Consider the following 25,230-nt stretch of genomic DNA (forward strand, 5'->3'; position numbering starts at 1 on the left):
GCTCAATAGGACAATACCATTGTTAGTAATCCTCCTTCTTATTGGCTTGTGCTTTTTGAAAGAATAGACTTTTGTCAGTCTTTAGATACCTTTGTTTATTCAATGTGTGGGAGAAGCGCCTTCGCAGCTCGGATTTCATAATCATTCAAGGTGTAGGTAGGCTTTTCAGTGAGAAAAAATCCACGAAATCCAGTCTTGTGGGTTTAAAAGCGCTGTTTGAAGAGTTTTAAAACAAAAAACAGAGAATTTAACAGGCTCAGAATCATGAAACGGTAAGGCATTATCTTGTATAATCTATAAAAACTGCCAAAACAACGTCCAATCTGCAGACTCTTCATAGTTTCTTCTCACCATCAAAGAAAGTTCCACAATGTTTAACGAAATATTTCGACAAAAAACTATGTCAAGATATTCAAATTCTGTATTACAAAGTAGAGAGGTGAATTCCCCTTCCCTTGCTTTATTGGTCTTGACGCCGTGCAGTTTTTGTCTTAAGTAAATATATTCCACTTTTGTAAACATGGAAGTAAAGTATTGCTTATTTTCTTGCGAAACATACCAACAACTGAATGTATAACAACGATTCCATTGTTGTTAATCAAAGGGACGACCAATTTGCTAGAACCAACGCCACAGGAATGGAAAAACAAGAATTTGGCAGCAAAACTCTTCACGAATACCAGTCTTTGTGTAGATACGTCCCATCCTAGTGTCGCTCAAAAAGTAAACATAAATTGATTGAAAAGCAAAGCTTACAACAACAAAGGTGGCCGCAGTGTGGCAATGGTATCTTTTTTTTTGATTAACTGATCACGGCAATGGCATTTTCTTGCTAATTGAAAACATTTTCATATACAGAAGAGATGTGCGAGGGACCTCTTCAGTGGTGGTTTTAAGGGGGGCTCCAGGGGGCCATGGCCCCAGGCCCCGCGCTTATGATAGACAAAAGGGGCCCAACACCTAAGAAAAAAGATAGAAGTTGTAAAGGACAAGGTTTTATGCAAAGATGTAAAGATGATTATATGTAAAGAACAAGGCCAAGATGTTTTTGGCTCCGGGCCCCGCAGTCCATAAAACCGCCACTGAACCTCTTCTCAGGAATCAGGCAAATATCAAGTTCATATTGTAATTACACTTTGCTTTAACAACATGGCCATAGATTTTTTGTAAACATGCAATTTCGTTTTAAAGCACTAAAGATTTTGTGAAGCGGATTTATCAGACATACTACTAGTTGCACCAAAACCTATGAATGCAATGGTACTTATCAAAATAAATTTCTGCTTTTTGTTATGTGAAACAATAAGCACTTACAAACACACCCTTGCAATTCAATTATCGCAATTTATTTCATATATTTCTGGCTCAAGATGTAATCGATAGAAAAAGCAGATTTGAGAAAAAGTAAGAAGACATGGTGATGGACAGGGCAAGTAAAGAACTGCTCTCTTCTTGAATCATGGGGACAGTGGATCCTAAGCAAATAAAACATACAGCAAGTCTGACGAGGAACCATGGTGACTTTAAATTGACAATTTGAAAGAAGTACTGGTGTTTGTTCTTAGAAGTTTGCATTTCAATGGCATGATTTACCCTGTTGTCATTTTCAGTACTGCTTGGTGTTTGGGAAATCTGCAACCATCTACCTCCCTTCTTCCAAGGCAAAAATTCATGACATGACAGGAGTATGAAGTATTGAGCGTGGAAGAAACTTGGAAAAAAACGACTCCCTTCATTATTGAGGCTTGTTAAATGATAAATTTACCGGTCTAAGACCTACACTGTATTTGTATAAAATGAAAGAAAAAATTAACGATTCCAAAAAAACGTGTCATTAACTATGTCATGAAATGCTACATACAAAGCGCCAGTATCGATTACAAAATTTTAGTATATTCATACAGACTTAAAAAAGACATTTATTAACCTGATAAATAGAAAGTTTAAATACAAAAAAAATGTTAAAATCAATTTTTGACGGGCTATAAGCATGAAGGATCTTGGATTCGGGAAAAAATCACTACATTGTCAGAAAAACAAAATCAATGGGGTTTGAAGTTTGGATAGCAGTGCTGCATCGTCAGAATTATTAGCAAGCTTTCCTAAAGCTGCAAGCAAACTAAATTCTTTTTTATTTTCTAAGTATCCAAAACGTGAACAATGTCTTTCAAGACAGTTGTTTAAAGACCGAGGGTGACTACTCATTTAAATAACCTCAGATTACGTCACTAGTTCCAGACTTCCCATTAGCGGTGCAGAAGAGAAAGGTGATGGCAGCAGCGCTAACATCCTGTGCTATTCGGTCATTCGACTGCGTCCTAAAGCCTCTGTACGAAATTGGGTACAAAATGATAGGGAACAACACGACTCTTTCACTGGAAGTACCTATACCCCCATTGGGATTACGGAATTTGAAGCAATCCGAGCCAGGGTGCGATATTATTCATAAGCGCACCAACACACTCAGCATAAAATGAAACGGCTAAAAATTAGTAATTGTAGCAGTAGAATAGACTTGTTACAACAGGATGCTATATTTCCACATGATAGATCAACAATCAAAGGATAAATTTTTCTACAAAAGGGCCGGGAGTCCGTTTACAAAAAACAGAGAGTCTTAAAATCGATTTGCTGATAAGCACGTCCGTTATCACCTCCGGGCAATAGCATTGGATGTTAAGGCTGAGATTGCCAAGCCGTTTTGAATCGACTTCCTATTATAGAATTAAAAAAATAACTGTTTACTAAAGAAATCGGTTATCTTCCATTGGAATAATAGAAACGAGCCAGAAAAGAAAAAATTTACAGCGGTTGAGGTTACATGCATGGCTTTGGATTCCACCTAACCACGCTTAATCAAACTTGCTTGATTGAACCTCACTAACACGTTTTTACAAACTTATTACCGTCACTGCGATGCTACAGAAAATTATATGGTTCTAGCATTTGGTGTCCTGTAAGTTGCGAATTGGTGAAAACTAAATTTACTCCAAAATGCGAGTTCAATGAAATAAGCTTGTTTTTCTTTACGTTTTTTACCTAATCTACACATTGTATATTTACGTCTATTTCTAATCTTACTTTTAATATAGTCACGTTATTTCCCACTTTAGGGAGCATTCCTGTAAATTTTTTCGATAAAGCATGGCAAGAACAAAAATACATGGCAGTTTGGTTCAATCTTGTCGACATCTGAAAATCTTCTAGTAGATCAAGGAAAGGACTTGCCTGCTCTCAGGAATGCCCCCCAGAGTAAGGGCATTCTTAACTCTAATACCGCACATTAAATGTGCAATAGCTACTGGCTTACCTAGCACAACTAGCAAAATATGAAAGCGGTTAGAGCTTTCGGCACAAAGATTTTGTCCTCGACAATATTGCTGGAACAAAACACGAAAAGCTCACGGAAGATTAATTTTGTAAATTAATTGAGGCATTCCATTTCAAAATCAAACTGTCGTTGAACCCGCAGACAGTTATCTGAGTGGAAGTGAAAAAAGTATTATCGACCTTCTCAAGTCAGACACGGTTTCCAGATCATAAATCTAGCAGGAGGAACAATTGGGGCTAAAACCCATCGCTTAAGGCCTGTTATTTGGGTTATGGAGAGCTGGTATTCTTGGAAATACAGAACATTAAACTGTACTGCTTTCATTTTTACATGGAGTTCAAAATACCGTTAGATTGTCAGGTATGCATTCTATCCAGCATTGTTGGATCTGCAGCTTGCCTTGATGTCTCTTGCGTAACAGCTTTGTGCCGCAACTGCCATTCTGTAAAATGCCATTGGCTAGGTAACATTTGCTGCTTCGTAAAATGGAAGCATTATCCGTTACTTCTAAGGCATCTATTACCTGGATGCATCGCGGCATGTTTGACAACAGTGACTTGAATACCGTGTTACAGAGCAAAACTTGGCAAGTTTAACAACTCTGCAGAAGTGTTTGCTTAGTTGGTCACCAGTACAACGGTGCCATCTTGGTTTTCCTGTGAAAAGGATTTCGATGTGTAAGCTGTTTGCTACGTAAACTTTGAAAAAATTGTATCAGTGTATTTTATGAAACAAAGAATAAATTAGGCATTTCCTACGGTATTTTCATCGTTAGTTAAAGGGTGGTAGATGCTGAGGGGCAATTCCCGCCTGCGAATAGCATACGAGATTTCAAACAAAAGAAAAGGATTTCTGTGGAATTAATGATAAAACAATTAGATTTTCACCAAATGTGTAAGAGAATTCCATAGATTGATTTGTCCGTCAGTGGAATCTATGTAAAACTGATAAAATATGACTGGACGCAGTTAGTGGCGCTAAAACAATGGGATATAAAGACAAACGAAGGGTACAAGGGGAATCTTTAAAGAACTAGCTAATCCGTAATCAATAGTTTGACTTCAAGCGAAACCGTCGATTTTTCGTCTCTCTACATCCCCTAACCTCAACCTAAGAGAATTCTTAGGGCAAGACGTCGAGCCGTCAACTGTAGACTAGACTGTTTTGCACGTATTTTTTCATCATTTACGATTCCATCAATGTTACAGAGTTGCGTAAATATTTGCAGCAGCGTTGCTAACTACTGTCAATATTTGGAACAATAAGAGAAATAAAACAGCATGCAAAAACAAAAGGATTAAAAGTTTTTATGTTCATATGTAAATATTGATACGGGAGCAAACTGGACGCAATTAGTAGAGGTATTTCAATCAAAATACCTATCGTATTGAATGAAAATAGGCTTTATAGGAAAATCTCAATCAATAAAATTACTTTTTGATCCTGTATAGATTACCAAGCACAAGAAAAATTAGTTATTCTAGAAGGTGAAAAGAAATTTGATGGCCCCCTGTTTAGTCTAAAGAAGAAACGTGCGACACAGATCTTTCTAATGAAAAGCAGGTCGAGACTTACTATGATTGTACGCGGCTGTCCCACACCTGCCACCACTGCATTTTCGAGTTCTAGGTGGGCGGGTCCTATAAGGACAGGAGCTCGAGCTACGTAATGACCCAACAGCTCCACATACAACGGTTCGCCACTGTACACAACTGTTTGAGCACTGTTGACAAAAATACAAATATATTAGAAGTTGTAGATCAAATGATCTCGCATTTTCATTATAAACACAGTATCAACATAACAAAATCCCTCACAACAATAAAGTCTGCATTGAGTCCTAGACAGAAAGAACCTGTTACAAATAATGCATTTAACAACTGCTCTTTAATAACCCATGCATGGATAAGCTGAAGGATTATGGGGATTGAAAGTATAGGAATTAAATATTTATGCAGTAAGAAGCTGGAGAGAAAACTTGCAAAGCTGGCGAAACACTCTCAACAAGATTTCAAAACATAATACTGTTATAGTGTAGCTATATGAAAATTTTGATTCTCAAAGGTGGGGATTGTCTAAACAACGCCTAAATAAATTCATAATGACATTTTTACATATCAAAAATAAAATAAAATGTGAATTTCTACAATAATATTAAAAGATGGTTCGTCAAGCCTGAGTGATTTTCAACAAAATGCAAGATAATTTGACTGAGAAATGAATTTCCTGATCCTTAGTGTCAAAAGCAACAAAACATTAATAATTCAAGTTAAAAATCCATAATGCTTTTAAAAGAAAAATTTACCTCTCCCCATTGACCCGTTCGCCAAGATGCGCAGGCGCCTTTGGAACATGATCGCTGTGATGGAGGGCGGTCACTATGCCTACATCTATCTTTGATCAGACAGCTGACACTTCGCGTTTGAACACCATTCCCACAACTTCTTGAACACTGAAGAAAAATATTGTGTCTGAAAATGTTCTCACTGCAGCAGCAAATTTAAGTGCAATGTATAGGAAAAGATAAACTTTGAAAATGGGTTTATTCCCTGTCTGACTATCCAAACAACATGAAAGTTTCGGCACAGACTAATTTCAACACGAAGGTTCTAATTCTATGACCAATTTTTGATCAATATGAAGAATAAAAATTTATAACACCAACTCAAATCCAAGAGTATTGAAAGTAAAATGTGGGTACATACGATAAAACCAGTTACGAGCGTTTTAAAATAGGCAAAACTACTTTATGTAAAAATGCTAAATTCCATAAAAAGCATACAGCTGAAAGATGTCTTAAAGCTATGTGCAATTACTTTCCACCTGTGTCGCTGTTATCCAAAATACTTCTGTTACTTCCTTGAAAAGTTTCTTTATTAGATCACGGCACACCACAGATATAATTCCGATTGTACTGGTCAACATAGGTTAAGATGAAGTCATTCAGTTGTATAGGCTTAGTCATTAGGGCATGTCACGAAAAAATATGAACACAGGGTTCTTACCGGTGACCAGGCTGATGTTGTCCACTGAATGCAGCTTCTTGTAAAACAAGTCTCTTTGTTGATTGGTTTAACATTCCTTGGGCATTTCCTGGCCGAAACCTTCTTTGACGTCACACCATCGAAACAGATTACAGAGCGTTCCCTGATACCAGTTCCGCATCTAGCGTTGCACTGAAGAAAGAAAAAAAAACAAGTTTTTAACTACAAGCGTTACAAGATGACCTTGGGTGACAAAGAAATGGAGAGATCAGGTTCTGAAACTATTCGGCAGGTCACGCAGGATCCTCAACAGCTCTAGGATATTATGCAAAATAAAAAGCTAAAGGAAATGTGCTACTAAGTAGCTGTTCCAATAACGTTAGATTAATTCAATGACGCCGGATTTCGGTAGATATCAATATTTCACGGAGAATTCTCTTTTGAATAAATTGAACATTGATAGGATAAACAAAATAATATCTTAAAATATCAGTTAAAGAATCAATTTCAGATATAGTAAGCAAAAAGGAAGAAATGGTGGAAGTAAAATAAGACAATATTTTGTTAGAAGGGTATAAGAAAGAAGAGAATATCAAACTTCTGAAGTAGGATAGCTAATGGCTTTTATTATATAGCTACATACATCGCCCCAAGATCCTGTAATCCAATGTGGACATCGTGTTCCATTGCAGAGTCGCATTTCCGCTGGTTTAGGGAGATGCCTACACATATTGATGTCTTCGCTGCATCGAACGTCACGTCGCTGAACACCCACCCCACAGCCTTTAGAGCACTAGAAAATAACAAATTTTGGATAAATGGCTGAAAACCTATCTGTGAGACATACGATACAAAATATTTATGTGCTTTGGATATTGAATTTAATGTAAACTTTAGTCAACTAAAACTAGTCCTCAAACAAACTTGACAACAAAATAGTTCTTGCAACACTGGCTCAAGTTGGCAAATTTAGAGAATTATTTGCTTAGACTAACCATTTGATAAAAATCACGATACGATGAAATAAAAAATTACAACAATTTACCTTTCCCCATTGCCCCTTGACCCAACGCGCTCGGCACCTCTTGTAACAAGTCTTGGTTTCTCTCGGTTTTTTCCTCTTGTCACAATGTTCATCTCGAAGAGCTAATTGTTCATCTTCTTTCAATCGCTGCACACAAAAGACATATCTCCTTGAAATTCCCTTTCCGCAATTCTTGGAACATTTTTGCCACGACCCTGTCCACCATCTGAGAGAGAAAAAGTTTAGATTTAAAAAAAAATTCTTTGTCACAGTGTCAGTCGTGCTACGCAAGGAAATTCACATGCTGAATCGCTTAGTTCTGTATGTAGAAATTTTAAAATTAGATGCCATCGAAATTCTTCGTTTCATAAAAATGATATAATAGGCGAGGGAAAATTTATTAAAGTAGTTGGAAATAAAACACGAACTACATGACCCTAAAAATACTGAATTGGTCGTACAAAACTCTATAGAACGGTTTTCAAATACAAAGTTGAAAGTAGAAACTCACTCTGGTGGGCATCGCTTCATATTGCATACTTTCTCGTGTTTGTTTGGTTTTTTGTCTTGATCGCAATACCTATCGTCAACTGGTGCGTTAAGGTTGTTTTCGATACATTCAGGCAGTGATACCTTGACACCTGGTTGAACAGATAAAGGAAAAATTTCATTAAGGGAAGGATGGCATGCACAATAAATTGTCTTTGGCCAATTGAGAGGATTGGTGGGGTGGAGCACTGCTTGGCATTAGTCAGGCGTTTCAAAGGGCCTCGCTAATTACTATTCAATATTTTTAGCTTCAGTAATTCAAAATTTGTCTTTAGTACAAAATTCCTGGTTTTGGTTTTCTTCTACCAAAAACTAGATGCTTAAGTGTTCTATATGCCAATATCAAATAGCCTGTCACAAGACGTTTCATAGCACCAACCTTAATTCAGCTCTGTTAACAGACAATTTTTTTTTTGCATAACCCTGGCAAACAAAGAGTATGAAGGCAATACCTATGCCACAGCTGGCAGAGCATCGCGACCAAGCTCCGTTCTTCCATCTATACGACGTCTTAGACTTTGTCCCATTGACTTTTGGAATCGTGAATTCGATATCAACTCCAGGGTTTGGTCCTTGCACAAAAAGCTATAATATAGGATTATTACAAGCATTAGCAACAAATTTATCATATTATGAGAAAATTTAGCTTCATAGCTACATCTATTTAGACAAAGAAAATTTTGAACAAACTTCGCTTTAAATAACTGCAATTTTACAACTTCCTGGTGATCGCAAAAGAATTAAACTTTACAAAAAGCGTAAACAGCTCTGTCAATATGGTTGCATCCAGCGCTATGTAACAGACCATGAAACAGCAATCTTTATAAATCCTAAATTAAACGTTTGCAGAGTCAATACTGACCAAAACATGCAAATCCTCTTTCGTTGGACCAGTTGCACGCAGTTGGTCCTTCTGGTTACTTCTGGCATAAAAAACTTTTGTCCCTGCTGCGTCATATTTCCCAGTGTCCTGAATATTCCAATGTCCATTTAGGTAGTAAAAACCATTGGATGATTTCAACGCCAGGTAATTCTCGGCGCCCTTCACCTCCTCGATGCGAATGTAACGTGCGCCAGCTGGGATGAAGGCCGTCTCCACATACTCTGTAAAAGAAATTACATTGACAATGTTTTTTATAAGCAAGTAAATATCATAGCCAGGACCTTTTATATGCTTTGCAAATGAAGATTAAAGCAACATTTAAAACTGTCTATATAGAATTACCGAGTTTGTTGTTTATCGAATATCAATCGTGCTCGATGAATGTAGAAACAGGCTTTCAATGGAAATTTAAGAATAGCGATGTTCCGACTTGTGTTTTACTTGCTTCCATGCGCTATGTTACTGCGAATTCCTACAAATATTGGAATGCCACTTACTTGGCTGGAGTATTGCTAGAAAAGTTCCCGAACAGAAAGCATGAAAATATCAAAAACAAAGAAAAACAGAGTCATTCATCAGAGACAGATCTTCTTGCCAGTATTATATTACACTACATTACATATAATCATCAACACGATAGCCATTAGGGTACTTATTATGTCAATTTGCTGTAAAGCATAGTTGTAAATATTTTGTTCCAAGAATCAAGAAAGTTAATTATTTTTTAAATCTCTCAAAGGGATAAAGTGAAGTTACCTCCTTGAGATAAATCGGTTTGATTGAATTGGGACTTCACCGTATGGCACGAGGATCCATCACCATGGCAGACGCCACATTTGTCTTCTTTCGCCGCGGAGCGTAATATCCAGTCACAGCCAACAGGCTAAAAATAATAAATTGGTTAACTGGAAATGAGGATTTTCATCAAAGATTTAGGGATAAGAAAAATACTTTCAGCTTGGTAAAAAAGTGGCAAATGTTTGCTCGCATTAAAACATTAAAATGTTGTTAAAGTGAAAAGAACGCATACTTAAAGAAAGAAACACTGGCTAATCACGAAAATCTGTTCTGTCCTATTTTATCATATCTATCTGTGATTCGGGAAAAGTTTAATTAAAATTTCTTAAAATTTCAGACTATAAAATGAAACCCTCGATCCGATATTGTGTGATTTCTACCCGATTATATTTCTACCCACCTTAATGGCAACATGACCAACCATACTCTTCTATACTTATATCTTCAAAGTCAGAGATAAAGTAGTTGTGACCAGAAGAAGATAAACCTTTCAACTTACCTCACACTTGCCACCAATGCAAACATCGTTATGTCCCTCTCTACAAGGAGTCCCGTCGATGACCTCTTCCATGACTTTTATTGAATGGAAAGATCCCCTGTTTCGGCAATGTAGCTCACATGGCTTGTCTACACGGATGAATAATGGATATCAGTAAAAAACTTCGACAATTCAAATTCTCGGTTTCTTTCTAATCAAACTGGTCACTAGTTGATCTTATCGTTGAGTATAGCAAATGGCTGCCTTGAGACAATATCTTTGCAGAGGAACTCCATTATACTCAAGTCAAATGTAAGAGAGGCTGAATAAGTCCGTCCGCCGACTACCATAAAGCCTGCGATGATAATTTGATCAACAATGGATAGACATAGACAATACAAAACGACAAGAAGCACTCTAATACAATATTTGAACCATCCTATCCTTAATCCAACATTATATGAATACCTGATAATCAGTTTTATATTCATGGGCGTGGTGGATGCAAAATGTTTAAGGGGCATAGAATGGATATTACCCGAATGTTATTGCTTCATTGAGACAGAACTGTCCTATTGGGGTAAATGTTTCCTGATTAGGGGATGCAGCCCCCCAGCCCTATGTCTCTTACTCCTATGCTTGTATTTGCTGTTATTAAGAAAAGTTTGAGCAGCTAGCAAAAGTTTACCTGGAAGATATACAGATTCGACACTAGATCTTGAATTGATGTAAGTTGGGAAAGCGTGCATGGCATAATATTGACACTGCAGATCGCGGAATCCTGCTGTTTGGGCCTTGCATTCCTGCAAAGGAAGTCATCATGGCTGAGTTTAATAATCTTTAACGATATGCATTGGGCAAATACTTTTCTCATTAAAGCCAGGATATAAAAAATAAAAGTTTTAATCGTTTGATGAATCGTGAAAAACACGCTCAGATACAGCCAAAACGACAAAAATGTTAACAGCTAACTTATTTAGTAGGCCAACGATTATTGAAATTCAAACCAATATGATACTTAGCAAACTATAGCGCAATTTCATTGAGACAATGAGCAAACTTAATGTGAAATATTGGTTTTTCGTTGATTGATATACTTACAATAAATATGTTACTGAGAACGAAGGTTTACAAAATTATGATTGGCTTACCTTCTTGTTACAAATTTGATATTTCTTATAAACACCAAGGCAATATTTTCCGCCATTTTGGGGCCTGAAAAAATCCATAGATATTAACTATCTTACAGTTTAACTTTACAGTCTCTTTTGAAATTAAAACCATTTAAACTCTATAAAAACAGCAACTTCTTAGGGGCTACTCTGTACCTGCTCTCAAACGCCCTATGAAATTATATCAATTTAACTGGCTTTGAGTGAATAAAACTACCACTTAGGCCGAAATGTTGTTCAACTTACTTGGGGTTATCGCAGTGACGCTCTTTCGATCTGACTCCTCCTCCACAAGAGCGTGTACAAGAAGACCATTTGCTCCAAGGTCCCCAACCTCCATCCACAGCTTGAGGGAGTTCCCTTTTCTTGATGCATTTACCACGATAACACCACTAAATAGAGAAAATAGAATAAACATCAACAAACAGTGGGTAGCATAAAGTCGATGAGATGAAATGCCAGGTCTTTAATGAGGAGAAACATTGAGGGATTTGTAAGGGAATTTGTTAGAAAAAAGGAAGAATCGAAACAGAGTCTTACGTTTTGGTGTGTTGAATGCTAGCTAAAGGTCTGTTCCAACAGTGTTAAATTATCTACATCTAGGGTAGAAAGAATGCAAAATTTAAAACATTTATGGAAAGTTACATACATGGCCATGCTTACAGTATGTACCATCTGCAGCAGGCTTGTTTCTCATTACGCAAGTTGTCGTTGATTGATATTCAAAGCGACACCACAAGCGAGAGCACGGGTCGCCATCTTGGATCTAGAAAAGATGAAACACGTTTTATCACCAAAAAAACCACCAATGTCTTAATGTAATTGGCAAGTCATATACTTCTAGAATATGTGAGATGCAAGATCAAGAGTTCCTTTATTGAATCGCGCCAATGCCATCTACAGACTGCTAATATAACACTGATGTCGCGAATTTTCTCAATTCAGAAAGGCAATGACCGTACCGTGTAAGGTTAGGGTTCTTTCAGTAAAGGTTTAGTATACTTTTATTACAAAATAAAAATTGGCTTATTTTTAGTCGGAAATTTAGTAGCCTTCACCATCCCAAAAATATCCGTTAATTTAAGTCACTGCAAGCATCGATACGCTGGAAACATTATGCAAGCCTCAATTAGCTTTCAGGGGAGCTAGGGAGTATAAAACAACTGCATGTTGACAAAGTGAATAATTATTTCTTTGAAGGATGGAAACAACCTTGGGCTACTTGAAGGAAATGAAATCTCTAGAAAGATAAAGAAGACCGATGATGTAAACCATAATGGCAGCAGAAAACTAAAGAGATTACGTAACAAGATGACCCACAAAGGGGTAGAGTACAGAAGTGACTTCCCACTCGAAACATCGACTAAAAAAATTCAAAAGCAGTTTTACAATCGGCAAAAATAAATCCCACGAGAGAACATACCCATTGTACGTGACAGACACCTGACTGGGGTCCATGTCTCATTTTGCATTGTTGATCCAGGTCGTATATAACACCAGGCAACACTGTTTTGTACTCATATCTGTGGTTGCTTGGTTCATCGTCTAAACACCAACCAAAGCCTTTGCTGAATCAAAAAAACTTCACGTCAAAATTTTTTACTCTTCATTTCGTCTTATAACTATATGCTGCTAACTCTTAAAGAAGCCAATGGACAATACTAATTGAAGAAGAATCTGGATAACTTACAAAAGGAATTTCCTGATGTATGCTCGACTGCATGAGGACCACATGTAAGGGTGGTTCGAAAGTGACTGGGTTGGTGACATGATGTATTTGTCATCGTTAATCGCGTACTTGCACTCGTTTCCAAGGCCATCATGCTCCATTCCGAAACTAAAACAAGAACAATATCAAATTTGCAATTAGTCCAAGAATAAGTGGTGAATTAATAGATAAAAATGAGGTAACTTCAAACATTAAGTCTCGTCCATAACATCGAGCACCAAAGGAACAGAAACAGCCAAAGTAAAGCGAGAGAGTTAATATTTTTTGAAAAATAGAATATTCATAACGAATATTAATCAAACCACTTTAGATGAAAAAAATCCTTTGATATCTTTGCATATCCTGGCTTCAGGTGCTTTCCACAAGTTTTATCGTAACAAAATAAAATCTCTCTTCACCTATTTTTTTCAGTAAAAAGCAAGCCAACTTACTTGTGCCCTAGTTCGTGTGCCACAGTGTAAGCAACAGAAAGACCAGTATCTTCGTTGATATTGCAACTTCTGTCTTTGGAGCACATTCCATTCACCTGTGCTAGGCCAAGGGTGCCACATGGCTTGTTCATACCAAGGCAAAGATCCAACCTAAAATGGCCAATTTAGATTATAACTTGGAACAGTGAGTTACAGAATCGTTACAAATTTAAATACTTTTGTAAATCATATTACATCGATAGCTGCTTGAAAAATTGACTCTGTAAATGAATGCGTGCTGCTTCTAAACATTCGAATGATTGCAAGTCTTAATGAGTTCACTATGCACAGATCCATAATAAACATCCAAAAATAGAGAAAATCCTTCGAATAGCAGATATAAGGCAGTTTCCAATTGATTATAAACATGTTATAATCATTAAATCAGCAGAAGATGCTTCACGTTTCATCTACGTTCTTTAATATGAAGTGCTTCGTGAAAGAAGTACATCCATTTCATGGTCTAAAATCCTTAGGCTCTTTGCAGGAATTTTGTTTATCAGTTGTTCAAAATCACAAAAATAACAATTCGTTACCTCTTTAAAATATTCATAGCTTTAACACATATAATACGTTACCTCGTCAACATTATAGCCACATCGTGATGTTGTGGATGATATTCACTGGCTGGGTTAAACTTGTTTGCCCAATCACAAAAGCTGGACAAGGTCGGCTCGGCATCGTGGTCGATTTTCAGATCATCCTGATAGAAAAATATTTGAAAAGTTAATCGTAGAAAATACTGTAAGATGAAAAAGAATCAACAAAAACTAGCAAATATGAGAAATTCTCAAAAGATTTTTCCAAAGATTTTAAAATCATCTAAAGAAATTCCTCTCGTTCTTCCAATATTAGAGCTTGACCATTGCTGAAATTATTGTAGACCTTTTTCGTTCGACGACAATGTACAATTGATGAAATAAAGTTTTTTTTGTTACTGTGGGAGTTTTGGTTAACGAGGAAATCAAATCAAAGCATGACTGTAACTTTCCGTCAGCTAAAAGATAAAAATGTCATATAATACTGTCGTTATCAGTCTTTATTGAAAATACCTTTATTTATTAATCAATAATTAGCTTTTTATTAATTAATTAATGAACTAAGCCGATTATTAATTTCTTTGCCTTCATTCGTTTTCATTTGTCTCTCTACATTAATTTAATATCATATTTGGTAACCAACCCTATTGAGATGAATGAAAGTTATTTTTGATTCAAATATTTTGAAAGAAAAGGGGAATTTATAGTCAACGCAATTCATACATTTCAAAAAGAGGACCACAGAGAATACACAAAATATTCTCTGAAAACGGGCCATAAGCCATCTCATTATGTTGGGTTCACACTATTCCAAGGTTTTGTTAAAAAGGAATCAACGAGAGAGAATACAAAATTTTAGTTACAACCGAAAGTGTGCATCGAAAGTGTGCAAGTGTGCATCACTTCTACCTAGGCATAGCAATATCTTTGTAAAATGTCTTCTTGATGGGGAAGAATAATGATGTAGGTGTATCTAGTGTCAGTAGCTTTATAAGTGTATTCTGAAAAAATTCACGAGTAGGATAAGAAAAAAGGATAGCATACTCGATCTTCATCCAAAATAAAGAGGCGAACGACGACAATGTTGATTGCTGCACCTATAGAAGCATCATGATACAGTGCTGCAACCTACAAATGGATATGAATGATTAAAGATAGAATATAAAAGATAATCAGATATATCTTGAGAATGTCAAGATACTTAATAAGTGATAGAATGATTAAATCTCAACGAAATTTTTCTCTGTGCCAATTTTTAATGCCTTAATAAAACTCTGTCAGTTTTGAAATTCTAATTGCCTCGTAAGCATTTCAATTCAAAACCCAAAATTTCGATACAGAAACGTCAATACAGGTCAAAACGTCAATTCGATACAGGAAAATGAGGTTTTGAAAACACATAAACAAGTAAGAGGAATTATTTTCTAGTAAGAGAGGTTTATAGATAAATCTTGACTTTCAAAGCATATTCTTGAGGCCAAACTTTGATTTTGGAATTTCAAAGTATATCAATTGCATTTACCATATTCATGACGGTCAGGACGTATTGTTCGAGATTCTGGCCATGGTAGAAAGACATCATAGTCTTGTCAACAACGACGAGTGTTTCTACAAATCTTTCTTTCGAAATCGATCTTCTGTGCCTTCGAGCTGCCTTTCGTAGAATCTTCTCCAAGGCGGGTGGTCGGGCTGCACCTCTCTTTGATCTTCCCGACCGTTTTCTTTCTGCGTAACAAGCCAGAAACAATTAAAATCGACACACGATGCATGTCAAGGCTTAATCAGAGATCTGTTTTTACGGAAAACTCCTTACTAGCAACGTGCAATATTTCAGTTACTCCAACGTATATGCAATGTTATTCCCACGATATATAATATGTCAGATACTTATCAAATAATCAATGTGGAGCCCCGCATTAGCGACATTTCTTCCTGCATTTCATTCTACGTCTATATTTGATTCCACGTTATAGAGAGACTTTATTTTTAAATTGTCTCTTCAACTACTCGTAGATTTATTCAAAACTTAATATTAAAACGAAAAGGATCAAATGCATCATTCTTCTGTCCCTTTCAATCCAAATCAAACAAGGTCTTCACTCTAGCAACCTGACTGTGCAGTTTAAAATCTTATTTATCATTAATAGGGTTCTTAATTCTCAAACACCCAAAAACTGCGCCAACGCAGTATTTGATGTCATAGGTTTAGTCTATCCAGGGCTACAACTGGATCCTTCCAAAATAAACAAAGTTTCTTTTGCTTTGAACAATGATAGCTCTGCCCACTAATAGTTGAAGCATTGCCTTTAAAGATGAGTCTGGTAGAGCTGAGGCAAATCACATGAAGAATTTGTAAGGTCCTGCTGGGAGTACTGCGCGGTCGTAAACGCCGGTGAACGCCGATGAACGTCGATGTGAAATCAAACTGTTTTATTTGGCCTTGTGCCTTGAATATTTCACTTAATACTTTACTTAATATGGATGTATTGATACTTTACTTAAAGAGCCCGATACGGGATATCTCATTTCACAATAATTTGGAGGAACACAGAAGTTCAGAAAAGGTTCACATTCTGCCAAACATTGATTATGTTATTTTAGATGGATGATAAATCGCAAGATAACAATAAGCATAATCATGAGAAAGTTTCAATCAGAGGACTAATCATTTTGCAGTGAACTGCTGTGATTTTCTTGACAATAAGCTGATTATACGAAATCTGGAATATAGGTGAATAGAATAGTGAGATTGATGGACAAGATCATATGCAAAATAAAACGAGAAGGCTTCGCGCTTTTAAACCACAGTTTCAGACAGATAGTGTCTAGGTCATTCAAGCGCGCCTCGAAAGGCCATAAAGGATTGGGCACGACCATACGAAATTGCTGGTCACGAGGTGTCATCAGAATTGCTTCTCTGTTGTTTTGTTCCCGTAAAATTTATAAAAAAGTTCTTAAAATCGAACGAAAAGGTTTTTTTACACGGTCAAAGAAGATTTCTGCTGAAATGAAAAATTGGAAGAAGTATGTGATATCGGTACTAACTTGTTCCGCATGGTAATGGAGTGTTCTTGTCGCCGATACTGCGAGTCTTGCGAACATGATCAGCTCTGTACACTAAATGAGGGTTGCCCTCGGTTTCAGTCGGCAAATGTCCAATAATAGGCTCAATAAGGTAGTCTTGGCCTTCGTCTGTTAACACCATTCCTTGCTACGAAGGGAAAAGAAGAATGTCAATCGAGTTTTAGAGATAAAAAATTGCGCATCATAATGGGGAACTCTTTGTAAATAACAAACAGGCGGTTACTTAAAAAACACTCTTAATCCAATAAGTGAAAAATACGGCGAGAGGCCTAAGTGATAAACATAAATTTACATTAGTGCTTAATCAAAAACTATTCTAGGATTTCAAGCAATCTTCTAACAAAGAAAGAAAGTTAACATATCCATAAAACAGACATATTGATAAAATTGGGAAAAAACATGAAAATATTTTCGAAGATGACATTTTGGACTTCATATTGATACCTTAGTGGCTACTGCTTTGTGCAAGAATGTTTATAGAAATAAGGTACAGTAGATATTACCATTTCCCAAAACATGGAACAACGCCAGAAAGTCATTAATCTCATGGACTTACAAAGCAAAGGATAATCTACCATGTTTGGATGGCAGTGGTTCAAAGCAACATGTTGCTTGGCAACATAGTGGCATTATAGAGTACCAAAGTGGATTAAATTTAGTCACAGATAGTTTGGCTCATCGGATCGGCGATAAAGGTGTTTTTAGATCAAAGAACCGTATCGGACTAGCAATTGTAGAAGCTAGTAAAATGGACTTAGTGGTTTGACACAATTTATAGGCTTGATATATGACAGATTAAATAAATCGCAGCGTCGTTAAATGATGAAAAAGGTAAATAGAAGTAAAAAGTACATTATTGGGATTAGTCAGGAGGCGTACTAAATGATAGCGAGTGTATGATATCGATCTTAGTTCTAATTAGGGAAGAAAAAGAGTAAGGAGTTCGAGAAAAACATGTTTGTCCAGAAGGATAACTGCACTTGACGATTTGGGAGTTCACTGGCAAAACTTCGGAGAGAACTCCGATTGTTAACGAGATTACAATGCGTCGTAAACGAGCCTCGTAGAAATGATCTCCAATTCAAGTGCTTGATTCAAATAAAGAGAAGGTATTTCCGGTTCAAAATATCTCGAGGTTTGGGGAAACCATCAAAACGGCTTGGCAGACGAGTTTCGGTTGATTTACAGCCATAGGTTCCGTCTTTCACGGCAGATTAGTTTAGTTGCGTAGTCATTGCTCGAGGAAAGAGCGTACAATTCAATGGGATTTGGTGAAAAATCCACGCCTTGACACAACATAAATACAAACGACGGTAATTCACATTGACCCAAAGCAAGCTCGAAATGTGATTTAGGTAGAGATATTGACGACCTACGAAGCAAATGCTTGATGATTGCTAACACATTGCAACTTTGCTTTCAAATTGACATTGATACATCTCGCGAAAGATAAAAATCTTCTCTGGATTAAACATAATTTTATATAACATAAAAATCTTCTCTGTATTCAACATAACATGACATATATAACATGATAACAGAAAGGCAGCGCTTGCATCAATGCAGCTTCATCGAATATACAAAAATGCGTTTCATAACGAATTCAATATTCAAGTGGCCTTGATACCAATGCACGAAATTGGAGTGTTTGATCTTATCGAAAAAACGTAAGTTGGAAGGTCCTTTGAACAAAATAAAAGCTCCGAGCCTCACTCTTTTGCCCTTTTTCTTGGAGATCAAATTTATCAACTAGCTTAAAGGTTATGCATTTATAATGTGACATAGATAGAATGAGGGAAATTTACTTACAAGGCCATTGCAGTTGCTAATAGCAACAATAGATTTATCTTGTCCATTGATTTTTCCTTGATACAAGCAGGACACTGATTGACGTTCGATTGATCCACTCTGTCTTTCAACAACAAAGCCAGGTGATACAATATTTTTACTAGGAACTAACTTGAGATGAATCTCTGAAGCATTTGAATGAAGTTTTAGTTTGTAATATAATGGATGGTCTGAGGTATTGTTTGACGCATCTACGGAATCGTCCATTGATCGGCGTATTCTCTGAATGTGTGTGTCATGAACACCATGTGACAAAAAGCTTCCATCTTCTGTTACAAGCGATGGATAGACTATACTGTAATCATCAAGATCTTCCTCCGCAAACGAGGCTAAAAGAAAAGTACAGACAAATTAGAACAAGAAGCCAGAATGCAATGAAAATTTAGGTAATTCGAAAGGGATTATTTTCAGATTTACAGATGAAAAAGAATTATCATCACATGTTAATTAGAAACAATCAATAGATACAAAGCTAATTTATGCAGGGCTTTAGCGAGATGTAAGCGCAGTTCAGAAAATTTATTACTGATGAACTTCAGAACAGATTTACCTTTAACAAGACATCTATTGAGGCTCTACACAAACACATGGTTAAAGAAATCATAAATCAATAACAGCAGCGTTATCAACGAAATATCTCCACGTCCGACTAATGCATTTAAATCACGACAAATACCCAATTTAGCCTGACTAATTTTTCTACTTTCTAAAGGTAATTCCATTGAGATATTCAAGCCCATGTCCTAAGCAAGCGACGAACAAGACAGGTAATTTATACGATAGGACTCGGCTACTCTTTTTAGATATAGATTAGCAAATAAAGTTAGAGAAATAACGTGCAACGAGTTTAGACGAGACAGGAAAAGGTATCATGGTCAATAAAGATCTGTGTTTAGACAGAAACACTTTCGCTCTTGTTTCGTCGGCGGTATTGCTTTCTGGCTTGTAATCTAATACAGTCACATCAAATGATTCAAGCGAAACAGAGAGAAAGAGTTCAACAAGAACATCGACAACATTACCAAAGAATATGGGATTAAGGCAACGATGAGATTTAAAAACTTTATTTACCTAACAATGAACAGCTAAGAAAGCAGAAAAGAATTAATATGAACCAGAGAAGAAGTTGAAAACTATGTTATCGAATCATTTAGACGGAGTTTAATCAGCTTAGCATTAAAAATATTTAAAAATTTATTGTTGAAGATTTAACTCCAATGTCTCTCCTAACGAGCTCAAAAGGAACAAAAGACATAGGGCTAGAGCACTTTCTTATGCTACTGTGTCTCAAAAGCTGCCGCTCGTTTAGGCCTTAAATTTGTAATTGCACAGTGATATTTATTCACAAGAACAAACAAAGGGGATTCATTCGATTACATAAGCCAGCTTGGCAACTCTGATTGGAAAACTTTCATGACTCTTTGGGGCTTCAGTAAACAAAAACACACGCTCCATTTGTATCTCTGGATATGAAAACAGCGTTTAATAATCTGAAGACGAAGGAGAAATATTATCGCACTCAGAACCTCATTACAGGTCTACCTGGTGCCACCAATAAGAGATGTGGATTTTTAAATGAAGTGGCGAAACGCGACTGATTCTTGGTAACCATATTCATTAACTGGAAATTTTGAGGTTTTCATCTGGAGATGCGCACGTTTATATGGGTTTAAGAGCTTTATATTTGGTCCCACAATATGAAAAGTGTAGCCAAGGAACTTTACACGTGACTTTTGCCAGGCGTAGATCTACAGGAAATTCTAAGACTGGAAGGATAAAATGGGCAGCCACTGAAGTTGGGTTGGTCTCCAAGTACTTGAATATTGCAGGCTCTAACATGAATACTTGAAAATTGTGTCACCTATTTGTTAGCTTCCTTCTTAATCCTTCTGTATTTTCTATATAGTACCATTTAGAATCAAGGAACTAGTGTCATTTAGACATAAGGAACAGCAGACATTTCACCTGTCCGATTTCTGCGGTCTTTAATTCTCTTTAGCAATGACATGCAGTGTCTAGTCTTCAAATTTGGTATAAAAAAGCTACGAATTGGCAGCAGCTGCATAAAAAACAGTAAAGGGGACATAAAGTTGTCCACTGATCTATACCTATACATGATAAACAAAACATCGCTCTTTTTGATAACATCGTTTTTCCTATAATGCTTGATGACAGCAAAGCAGTGAGCACGAAGAGTGTTTAATAAATCCTTTTCTTTGTCATGAAATGCCATGAAGGCTACAAAGGTTTGATCTCAAGGAACATTTTTTTATCAAATACCCTATGTAAATCTTAAAAACCTTAAAAAATCTAATTCTAACAATGAAAGAATGATGGAAAATATAAAAAAGAACAAGCTAGAAAGGAATATTGCTATTAATTGAAGTTTTAATTAAAAAACTGTGAACTGAAGAAGAATCTCAGATTAAGGGATATGTATTTGGGCATAAAGATCAGTTGTCTCCAAACACCACACCAGGCCATTAGCCATCCCACAAACTACTCATAGATGCCGTTATAAAAGCCTTTCGGGCAAAATTATCAAACGGAACCTTTAGTACGGTGGAACAATCTTGATTCAATCTTCATAGACAAAATATTAGCCGAAAACAGAAGGTTTGATAAAAATGATGGCTTTACCATCTTACGGCAAAAACATTGCGTATGACCACATCTTTTATTACGCACGCCAATTGCTTTATTAAAATACTTTTTTGCTTTATTAACTTGGCAAAAGCAGACAGTTATTAATTTCAGTTCTTTTTGTTTTGTTTATGAGCAAGCAAAAGATGGGAAGTTTCTTATTATGCTTTAAGTATTCTCAACCGAAAGCGCCAGAAATATAATGACCAAAATACAGTTACAGAACAGCGATATGACCCAGGAAACTGTGGATGAATGGCAGATTCATATTCTCGATTGTTCCTTTCTCTGACAGGGGATAACCATTCATTAGTTGTTTAATTGCTAGCTTCCCATCTTGAGACAAAATGGCTCACCACAACATGTGTCAGCAAATTGTTACGAATACAGTAAAAAGTTCGACAAAAGTGTCATATGAGTTAGAAACACTTTTGTCATGGAAAAGTTAGGAGAGGAATGAAATCGTTAATATTAGAAAGTTTCAACAAGATAGGCAGCTAATACCTGCAATCTGGAACTTCTCTACTCGCTTTTCACAAATTGTTTATCAAAAGTTGCCAAATGGAGGTATGCTTCCTCGACAAAGTGGGCAATGACAATTCTTATAAGACATTCTTGTTTCTGATTGGGATAATGCCTTGAATATCAAACAATGCTTTGTAGTATACATTGATTGCAAAGAGACGACAGATAAGCGAAATGCTAAATAGAAGGGTTCGGCATTGATAGATTATCATAACTGGATCAGTGACAACATATGAAAAACTGTTTAAGGATGCATGATATGTATTCAAACATTAAACATTGTATGATTTAAAGGAGAGAATTGATTGTTGTCATAAGAAGGTGAACAATGAACCGTTTGTTGCCTTGTGGATGATGACAACAATGCTCAGGAAGTTGTAATAAAGTTCTTGATTTACCTATCATTACTTAAACCGATCAATGGCATGGTATGATGAATCTTGCATTAGCAAAAATAACCATGCTTCGTTGATATAGATAGATTTATAAAGGTAATATATCGATTAGTTTTTGCTTTAATTAATTGTGGTGTTGGTCATAATGAATTAGAGACTGATACCTGACAATTAAAGGCCACATTGTCCTTAGGGTCTATGAAGAATGGAAAATACAAAGGCGTTAACCCACGTGTGCAAGGAACTGGGGTCTAGTTGCGGCTTGGACATAATTTTGCTGGCGTCATTAAAACTCCTAATGACTCATATACTGAATACACTACGCTGTATTACCACATGATAGGGAAGTATTGGTCTGTACGTAAAATTTGTTAGCGGAAAGCTCTGGTGTAGCTCAATTGGGTGGCACACTGTGCTATTTGTCACATCATCGTCACTGTTGTTATCGGATATAGGTCCTGCTCTTGGTTTATAAGAAAAATATAAAGATTTCTACTCTTTTTAAAGGTTATACTCTTGTTATAAATGAAAAAGGCTTGAACGCCATAAATGTAATACATTGAAAACTGCAAAGCAGCAAGAATTTAGGTGTGTTATACCTTTAGACAAATGATATACCCATGGTTATGCCAAATTGAAAAAGGTCGAACTTTGGCAAAGCACTATGGGGCAAAATCCTTGAAAACAGCCGTTGATACCTTCTCCTAAGCCTGCAATTAGCAATTTTGAGCGTGCGTCCAAAAGGCGAAGCAGACGCAGAAAACAAAGTGGTATGGCTTGTTCATTATTAGACCTAACTTACAACTGAGGGAATGTGGATTGTACGGACTTGTATAACCTAAACTTTAGGATTAAGACTTAGATTAGGAAGCAGGAAAAACTTATTAACTGTAGGGAAGTTAGTTGTGTGGTTCATTGCGGACGTAAAACCCGTTCTATGCAGCAACAAAGCGTTAGGTGAAAGGCAAGACACAACAATTAGGACTTCGTGAAAACACTTCCTTGGGAGCACTGCACTGCAATACCGACGATTTGAATATCAGTCATCAGTAATATCAGATACAGCTGGCCCATCTGTAAGAGCAAAAAGATCAATCTGCTTATCGTGACGAGCTATTAGGTCACCTTATTGAAAAGCAGCCATTGAGATTTTGAAGCAATACCATTGACGGCTATGTTGATGCCAATAGTGCTTGAATACATCTTTAGGAATTCCTCAAAGCAGCAAATGATAGAAGCTAATATCTATTTGCTTCCTTACTCAGTTCAAAAATAGAGGCAAATAGAGTTGAGGTGATAAAAAGCAACAGGGTGTCTACCAGCAGCTTTGAGATCTAGTTCCTGTTTTGGACATGAACCTATGAATGAACGAAGAGTGCAAAAGCTTTCGATAATGTTTGAGCGATAGTAAATATTGTTGATGCAATATTAGTAAATACTGGATTATAAGAAAAGTTCTAATTTAGAAATAAAGAATTATTTGTGATCAGTACGTGTCTCAGAGATTACACTTGGCAAAAGGAAGGTCAAAACGAAATGACTTATAAGCACCTGAGGATTTACGTCGTTTTCCAATATCAAGGTTCGTTTGTGCTTCTGATTTAACCCAATCAACTCAGGATCCAAAAGAGGTATCCATTTTTAAATGAAACGCAGAGGTTAATCCCAACAAGAGGACAGCAGTTTGTATCAGAAGCAATGCAAAAATCCTTTTATCAAACAGATCTCTCTACAAGAAAGAGGCTATTTACTTCCAGTTATGACATGCTGAAACTAAACACACACTTCCACTGTTCATTTTCGAGAACTTCAAAGGAATAATAACAACAACGAAGAAAATAAGAGACGCAAAAATAAACTTTGAACACCAACGATGCTTTCACGTAACAAGCCCAAAAATGGACAATACAAATTCAAATCTGTGCATATTTTGCCATTCAAACAGTTAACAAAGATTATTGCATAGGAGCTAAGTTGGTATCTTTGGTGTCTAGCACAAATTTTCAAATATGTCACTTAGATATTACGCAATTCAGGCTCTGATCAAATGCTTGATGCAGTAACTAGACAGCAAATCTTTGACGCCAATTGATAAAAAAATGTTATCGTTCATCTATTATCAACTGTTTCTTTGAAACGAGGGCCATACTTGCTTCCGCCCCCAAGACAGCAAACTACCACACAGGTTTATAGAATCGAAGGAATGCAAACTTTAAGAATAAAAAAGTCACCTTATTGAATCAAAATGAAACGGCAATGACAAAGCACAGGAAATGCACGCGAGCAACCAATGCCATTATTTGCTGCTTTCTAATATAACGTTTTTATTAACAATTAAATACCACTAGATGGTTATGTTGATAAGAGGAACATATTGCTTCTGTAATGAAGCAGAAGGTAAGGATTTCGTGATGATTACAATCAATCAAAGGAAAAAGTCGAAATAGGCCTGCAAGTTGGTGCTTGCTACACCCTTGTTACGAGTCATTAGAAGGGTGTAAATATTTTCACATTTGCTCCAAAAGACGTAGCAGATGCTCGGTGCCTATGTGGAAAACAAGTTCCTTGAAATTTAATGCTAAGGACACATCATTAGCACCATTGATAAAAAGGGTGGAGAAATTCAGAATGTAAGCGTGATAAGATTGCAGTACAGCCATCAATCTTGATTGTAGTTAGAACAACGAGGGAAATTAGTGTTCTAAGGGACAATATTAAGGAATAATTACAAGAAACCCAAGCTTTGAACTTCGAGTCAGATAAAAACACTTCAGATCG

The 25,230-nt window shown here is 36.4% G+C and overlaps 1 protein-coding gene and 1 long non-coding RNA gene across 8 annotated transcripts in view; one reads left to right on the top strand and one right to left on the bottom strand.

Moving 5' to 3' along the window:
* The first annotated feature begins 114 nt into the window (after positions 1-114).
* LOC148957867 (uncharacterized) lies at positions 115-2,964 on the top strand. Its single transcript, XR_016145142.1, has 2 exons — positions 115-272; positions 1,371-2,964. It is a non-coding gene; the product is annotated as an uncharacterized LOC148957867 (long non-coding RNA).
* The window catches only part of LOC135687712 (A disintegrin and metalloproteinase with thrombospondin motifs 6), an 82,961-nt gene continuing 59,461 nt past the window's right edge, over positions 1,731-25,230 (bottom strand). For all 7 annotated transcript variants that reach the window (XM_089114599.1, XM_089114598.1, XM_089114600.1 and 4 more), the window contains 23 exons: positions 18,851-19,218; positions 17,003-17,168; positions 15,480-15,682; positions 15,002-15,085; positions 13,997-14,121; positions 13,380-13,529; positions 12,910-13,056; positions 12,643-12,787; positions 11,869-11,985; positions 11,466-11,611; positions 11,199-11,262; positions 10,736-10,850; positions 10,069-10,196; positions 9,528-9,654; positions 8,751-8,992; positions 8,341-8,473; positions 7,851-7,980; positions 7,361-7,565; positions 6,959-7,108; positions 6,337-6,507; positions 5,637-5,783; positions 4,907-5,054; positions 1,731-3,987 (listed from right to left, as the gene is read on the bottom strand). In XM_089114599.1, coding sequence (XP_088970725.1) covers positions 3,851-3,987; positions 4,907-5,054; positions 5,637-5,783; positions 6,337-6,507; positions 6,959-7,108; positions 7,361-7,565; positions 7,851-7,980; positions 8,341-8,473; positions 8,751-8,992; positions 9,528-9,654; positions 10,069-10,196; positions 10,736-10,850; positions 11,199-11,262; positions 11,466-11,611; positions 11,869-11,985; positions 12,643-12,787; positions 12,910-13,056; positions 13,380-13,529; positions 13,997-14,121; positions 15,002-15,085; positions 15,480-15,682; positions 17,003-17,168; positions 18,851-19,218 — 3,548 coding nt within the window. In that variant the 3' untranslated portion in view covers positions 1,731-3,850. The remainder of the gene's footprint in view (positions 3,988-4,906; positions 5,055-5,636; positions 5,784-6,336; positions 6,508-6,958; positions 7,109-7,360; positions 7,566-7,850; positions 7,981-8,340; positions 8,474-8,750; positions 8,993-9,527; positions 9,655-10,068; positions 10,197-10,735; positions 10,851-11,198; positions 11,263-11,465; positions 11,612-11,868; positions 11,986-12,642; positions 12,788-12,909; positions 13,057-13,379; positions 13,530-13,996; positions 14,122-15,001; positions 15,086-15,479; positions 15,683-17,002; positions 17,169-18,850; positions 19,219-25,230) is intronic.

This window comes from Rhopilema esculentum, chromosome 20 (genome assembly GCF_057945365.1).
Source record: "Rhopilema esculentum isolate cy_ngs chromosome 20, ASM5794536v1, whole genome shotgun sequence".
NCBI lineage: Eukaryota > Metazoa > Cnidaria > Scyphozoa > Rhizostomeae > Rhizostomatidae > Rhopilema > Rhopilema esculentum.